At 48.1% G+C, this 6,608-nt stretch overlaps 1 protein-coding gene across 2 annotated transcripts in view; it reads right to left on the bottom strand.

Moving 5' to 3' along the window:
- Positions 1–1,583: 1,583 nt before the first annotated feature.
- RAPGEF5 (Rap guanine nucleotide exchange factor 5) overlaps positions 1,584–6,608 on the bottom strand; it is a 154,805-nt gene continuing 149,780 nt past the window's right edge. For both annotated transcript variants that reach the window (XM_081800431.1, XM_081800432.1), the window contains exon 21: positions 1,584–5,686. In XM_081800431.1, coding sequence (XP_081656557.1) covers positions 5,568–5,686 — 119 coding nt within the window. In that variant the 3' untranslated portion in view covers positions 1,584–5,567. The remainder of the gene's footprint in view (positions 5,687–6,608) is intronic.

Genomic DNA, 6,608 nt, shown 5'->3' with positions numbered 1-6,608 from the left:
TGCCAGAGCCATGTGAGGAGGACCCAGAAGTTCCTTTCCCCCCAGGTTGGGGTGAAGCACAGGACTCAGGGGTGGCTGCAGAGCTTACTATGGGACTGCTGTGGTGAGGAGTGAAATGACCCTGTGGCAGAAATACCCTGAAAACCAACCATAGGGAATCCTAACCCACCCCCTGGAAGACCCCCCAGCCCGGCGTGGGGGAGGAGGGAGGCATAATGAGGAGCCACAGTAGGGCTGAGGAGTAGGTCAAGTTCCTCCTGAGCAAACATCATGTCACCGTAAGAGAACCAAAACTGAGAGCTACAGTTGGACCCAGTTCTGAGTGTGGTTGGAGGAGGGATCTCCGCTCACGGCCCCAAGAGCCAAGTGCAGATGCTCGGGACCGCATGCTTCTGCAAAGTATGTCTGTCTTGCTTGTTGGGTATGCCTTTCTTGTGCTGGGAAAGGCTCCTGGTGCTCCTGCTAACTAGGACGCAATTGTGGGGCCTTCCGGAGCAGGAGTACTCTACTGAAGAATATTAGCGGGTCTAAAGTGTTAGAAATCTTGTCTGTTTAATGTAGTGAGTGGAAAGCAAATACACAGGCGACTCAGCGGGGACCCAGACGACCTCAGAGAAGAACTTTCCCTTGACATCCAGAAGGGCCACTTCTGGGTGATGAGAGTCCAAGAAAATCATCTTCTGGTCTTCTTTACCCTTTCCCATATAAAGACAAGGCCTCTGCTTGGCTGTGTGACAACAAGTAGTTTCCATCCATGAGGCGCTCTGCAAAGCCTGACTATTGCCCATACACTGAGGGAAAGGACAGCTTATCAAGAAAGACATGCCCTGGGAGACTTCATTAGCTTGGGTTAATTCTGCTGAGGTAACAAATCATCCCCAAACCTCAGTGGCTTCTAATGATGATGTTTTATGTTTCACTCAAATTATGTGTCCTTCACAAGCTGGAGACCCAGGCAGACGGAGACACCTCTTCCCGGAACATGGTAGGTCTCATGGCGGAAGCGACCTGGCAGGCATGGCTATCTTGTCAAGCTTTAGTTTACAGGCTGCACGGGTCACTTCTCCCCATTTTTCACTGGACACAGCAGGACATTTGGCCGCTCCTGAGTTCAACATGGTGAGATACATAATCCTCTGACAGGAAGGAATTACCACATGCCAAAGCTTGACATCGGTGAGCAGGAGGTATGATCCTGCCATAAGAAGGGGTAGAGATTTTGAACCATGATATGGTCTAGTCTTTCCACCGCCCCAGAGCTGGTTATTAACCCTGTGCTTCAGTGTCCCTCCCACAGCTCTGGTGCAGGCAGGGCCTGGAGCTTCCCTCAGTATCTGGATTGGTAAGGGAGAGGTCCTGATCCCACCTGAGTGTGATGACAGGGGCGACAGAATGGGAGAATACTGATGTCATTTCCTACACAAGGTCTTAGGTCCCCCAACAGCCCCATGGCAGCCTGGGAACCTCTCCACCTACTGGTGGCTCTCTCAGTGAGCAAATGATTTCTGGGTCCCAAACAGTGAGGGCCAGGACACAGGCTATGGAGCCCACAGATGCGGCAAGAAGCTATGAGGCACGAATAGTATCTTGAACATAATCTTATATTTGGAAAAGCAATTTTTAAAAAACACTTGAAAATACAAGATAAGGTAACAGTGACTTATATAAGTTTTCACCCTATATTGCTTGGCCATTTTTTACATATAAATTATTGCTTACTAGCTTCGATAAATACACAGCACAGTCATATATACAGAAGCAGAAAGCACAACATAAGGAGAAAGAAAATACTGTTAATGGCAATTCTGGTAATTCCACAAGTGTTTCATATTTACCAGCTCTTATAATGGTGGAAAACTACAAAGTGTAGTCCCTGAGAAGTTAGGTAGACACCCTGACTGCGGGGTTTCTGTCTTCTAATTGTTAACGCAAGCTGACAATGTCACATCAGTCCTAATTAATGGTACATTAAAAGGCGAGAGTCCTTGCTTCAGGGCATCCATTTCATCCCAGTATTTAATAACCGTGTAATACGAATACAATAAATAGGCTATGCAAATAAATATTACTCTGCTAAAAAACGTGTAGTATACACAGCTTTGCTTTACACAGTAGTACAATTTCATCTAACTTTTTGGCAATTTTTAAAAACTTTTCTTTCCCCTACTAGTTTTAAGCACGGTGGCCCACTCATTAATATGCAGGCTGAAATTTTAAGGACATGTCTTTGAAGCATTTAAAAGAAACTCTATATTAGACAACTGCAGTGGACCTGATCTTCCTCCATTTTAATGTTTCTGCCTAGTTTCTGAGAAGCTCGGATTAGCTATGCCACCCGAGAACGCGAGCTCTGGGATCTGTGCTGTGTGCGATGGCCGTAACAAGACATTGGGGCTGGGACTGGGGCCGTGGTGAAGCCCAGCTCCAGGGACCAGAAATCACCAACTCCCTCTTTCATGCAACTGTCTCTCTCTATTCAGAGGCTAGTCTACATGGCACAACGCCTTCTGCTTACCAACAGGGAGGTCTGGCTTTTTGCTTTATTCCTCATCCTTGTGAATTCAATGTATGCTCCACGCAACTTGCTTGTGGACAGGGGTCTAGGAAAATGCATTTATTCAAACATCATTAATGATACTAACATAAAGTGAATGCAGGTCATAATATTTAGCACTATAACCAGTTGGTAATTGTACAGATTATAACAAAAGTGAATTTAAAACACTGTAGCCTTTGGAACATCTGCAAATACGTATGGAGAAAAGTTTCAGAAAGGCTGCAGTTTTGCCCGCAGGACCCTGTCCTGTGCTAACTTCTAAGCAGGGCTGCTTTGCTGGAACGCGGACAAATCCACAGGCCTGCAGGACTGTCTGGAGGTTGCGCTGCAGCAGCAAGAACCCACGGAGAAGTGCTCACGCGCCACTTGCTGAGGAAGGCGGCAGGTGACAGGAGGTTTTCAGAGTGAATGGAGATCTTAGGCAACCACACAAATTTAAGACCTGGGAAGGAGCTTGTACATCTTTGTCTGCCCTTCTAGCCAGAACAGAACCTATTCCCAAGAGATGTGGGCAAGTATTTGGAAAGCGAATACAGCCCATCCCTCTTCACAGGCGGCCTCGCTGTGGGACAGTCCGGCTTTGTGAGGGCAAGTTTCATGCTGAGCCAAATCAGGCTCCCACGGTTCTGCCTTTGATTCTTGAGTTCCAGATTTAAGTCTTCACGGGCTTCGGAAACTGCTGAGCTGCTGATGCTTGGGAAATCTCTGGAGACAGTTGTTAAATTTCAGAAAGACTTGGAAATTCTGACATTCAGAAGACAGGGATGAAAAAGCAAATGTAAACTACACAAAACCCTCCCTTCCCGCTGCTGCCCTGAGAGTCACGTGACCATGGCTGGAGCGAAGTGCTGGCAAGCATCACGTTCTCCCCGGCCTGGGTCTACCCACACCGGGTGGAATACTGACCACACCATCGGAAGGTGTTAAATGCGATGTATGTGTGGATTCATCTGGCTGTGTACGTATCTGAACTGGGATCTAAGCAGCAGGTGCTATGCTGAAATCATTCCCCACTGAAAATGAGTCCTCAAGAGGTAATGTTCTGGTGGGAGCAATGGAGACCTAATGTGAACAGATCTAATGGTAAAATGTGGAGACAAGGTCAAAATGGCCTGACATGATCACACTGGCCAAATGATCCTCCCTAGAGCAGAGAAAAGGTGAGAACACAGGCCTTTGTGCTGTAAGCCCAGGCTATCCCCAACAATTGCCAAGGGGAGAGCTTTCGCCTTGATCAGCCGTGAGAGGAGCCGGTTTTCCCCGGTTCCGCCAGCTCTCATCTTCTCCAGGGTCTCAGTCCATTACCCGGTAGCCTGAGCTTGTCTTTGAGTGGCCCAGCCCTGGATGGTGCCTTTCTCTTATAGCCCTGTTAGTTTTCAGGACTCAAGTTTCAACTGTGGGGACAGATGGAGTCTTTTTGAAAGTCGTCCCCCAAATTTTCTCCACGTGGTTCCTTCCCGTGATCTCGCAAACTCAGTATGGTTCCTAAGCCCAGGAAACAGCGCCGCTGAGAGGGTATCAGCAAGCGTCGGGCACAGCTCTGTCATAAGGTGTGGATGGGACAGCAGGAAGCAGTTCTGTGCGGGCACCTGAGGGATGAGCAGGCAGGAGCGTGAAGAATTCACACGCATGGAAAATGAAGGCTGAGGACATGAAGCAGGGCCCTTATATTTTAGCAACGTGACGAGCACCTAGCCCGCAGCGGTGGATTTCACTCTTGTATCCCACAGGCTTTTGTTGTTCACGGGAAGCTCGAGGGAAATACTCTAACCAGTTCTTCAGAATAACAAGGGGTTTTATTTGCTAGAGGAGCCAAAATAGGAATAAAAATAGACTAAAAGACTCTGAGACTTTGGGCAGGGGGAAAAAAGACAAATTATAGAAAGGCTCCGGCCGTCGGTTGGGAGGCGGACTGCAGGACTTCTAAGTGTCCAACATCAATCAGACATTTGGGTATTTGGGGGTTCTTATTTGCTGTAAGATGGGCGGTCACTAGTCACTACCTTGCTCTTATCTCGTGAGGGCTAAGTGCGTGCCACATCAATCCCACTTAGCCTCCCTGTGGTGGTTGTTACTGAGCAGCCTGCTGGAGGCCAGCAAAACACCAGGGCCTCATCAGGCACAAGAAGGCAGACCTCTGGGACTCCGGTACCCCTCGAAATCGTTACTGAGTGCCTACCCTCTATCATACACTGTGCTTTTTAAAAAATCACATTGTTCCCAATAAGAAATGCGAATCTTCTTGCATATGTGAAGAAAATCCCCCAAAATTAAACAGTGAGCCCATTTCTTGCAGATGACTACTATTTTTCCTTATTGGCAAAGCGACGCAGCCTAGAGCTGCAGATCAGTTGTGCAGAAACGCATTTCCCCCGCAAGCCTACATCGACAAGTGATTGTGGATGCAAAGAAATGCATGCCTTGACATCTCCCTTCTGGAAATCAGAGCACAGAGGCCAGCTGCTGGTCCGCACTAACTTCCTAGACATGAGGGGCTTTTGGTGATGTCACTGTTTGTACTGACAGCAGCCACTCCTTTTCCCTGGAAATCTTGAGATGCCATCACTGTCTTTAGGTGTTCAAATGAGCTGCTTCTCTGACAGCCTATACACAGTAATCTACCACCAGGCAAAGTAAAACTCCCGGCTCATGCACACTCGTGCTGATGCATTTGGTCACTAGGACAAGACATGCTCTTGTCTTGACACTGGCACATCTCAAGATCAAAATTGGGTTGGATCAAAAAGGCAGTCAGAAGAAACCAGACTTCTCCATTTCAAGAATGCTTCTGACTCTTTCTGCCTTCTTGTTCTGAGAGCAGCTCGGAGAGGCCTCTCCCCATCTCTGGCGGCTGACATCACTTCCTGAACATGCTTTGCTTGGCTTTCCTGTGTGCATCTTATGCTGATAAAACTCAGCAACTTCTTTTCTCACAGGAAAGCAACGTGCTCAGCACTCACGTGCCCACAGCTCAAAGCGCTGCAGTTATGGGGAAGGTGCGGGGGGGCCCTCACACCCGCGGCTCAATCCTGTGGGACAGCTCAAACAGGGCCTGCTGGCTGTCAATGACATACAGGTGATTTACATAGGATTTCAACTCTTGGTGCTCCTTTGGAGACACGTCGCCTCCTGTTTTTTTGGAGGAAAGAAAAAAAGACAAGTCAATCTCATGAGAGCAGAAACGCTATGTCTAAATACCAGTAAAGTCTCACGTTGAGGCTTCGAGTACATCTACCAGGTAGATGCCTAAAGTCAGCATGCTGGAAGGGAGGTCTGTATCCTCACGGTGGAGATGCTTCTCCAGCTCAGACTTGGTCCTCAGGTCAGGTAATTAGACTGGCAAGCTATTTGCTTTACTAACATTCATAGAGCACTTATCACCTAACGCTATCTAGTATTCAGTGATTGCCTTAGTGAACCCCGTCCAGAATGGGAAGCTGCAGAGACACACAGCCAGGAGGGAGCAGAGCATGACCGGCGCCCAGGCCACGTGGCTCCCGAGTCTGCGTCCACAGTCCCACGACACAGCAACTGCCTGCCTCAATGGCTTTCCCTGGCTCTTCTAGCTCAGTCTGGAATCGTCAGAAATCACTGCCCATCTGCTCAGCGCATGGACACCAGAGTTTGTGTTTAGATGCCGTGTAATTCTTTGGCGTCTCTACTTTTGGAAAAAAAAAAAAAAAAAAGAAGGAACTATTTGAATGAACAGGTATCACAGAACTGAACTTAAGGTATGCTTAACAGGCAAAGCAACTTCCAGAAGTATGTGGATGGGCTAATGTCTACCCAGAAAAAAAAAAAAAAAAAAAAAAAAAATGTCTACCCAGCAAAGGACAAGGCAAGGGGGTTTTCCACTCCCAAAGCCAGGGCCGTTAAGCACCTGAAGGGCCGCAAGTAGCTTTCGTGCCCTCTGAGCACGTACGTCCATGCCACGCGGTGACAGCTCTGATAAGGAGCCTGAGATAAAGCCGCCTGCACAATGGGGCAAGGCCACTTCCCAGAGCCAAACCCAAACCCAATCCAAAAAAACTCCCCCCAAACCTCAAGGCAC

This window comes from Leptonychotes weddellii, chromosome 12 (genome assembly GCF_054177405.1).
Source record: "Leptonychotes weddellii isolate Sample4059 chromosome 12, ASM5417740v2, whole genome shotgun sequence".
NCBI lineage: Eukaryota > Metazoa > Chordata > Mammalia > Carnivora > Phocidae > Leptonychotes > Leptonychotes weddellii.
This window is presented reverse-complemented; position numbering and strand designations above follow the sequence as displayed.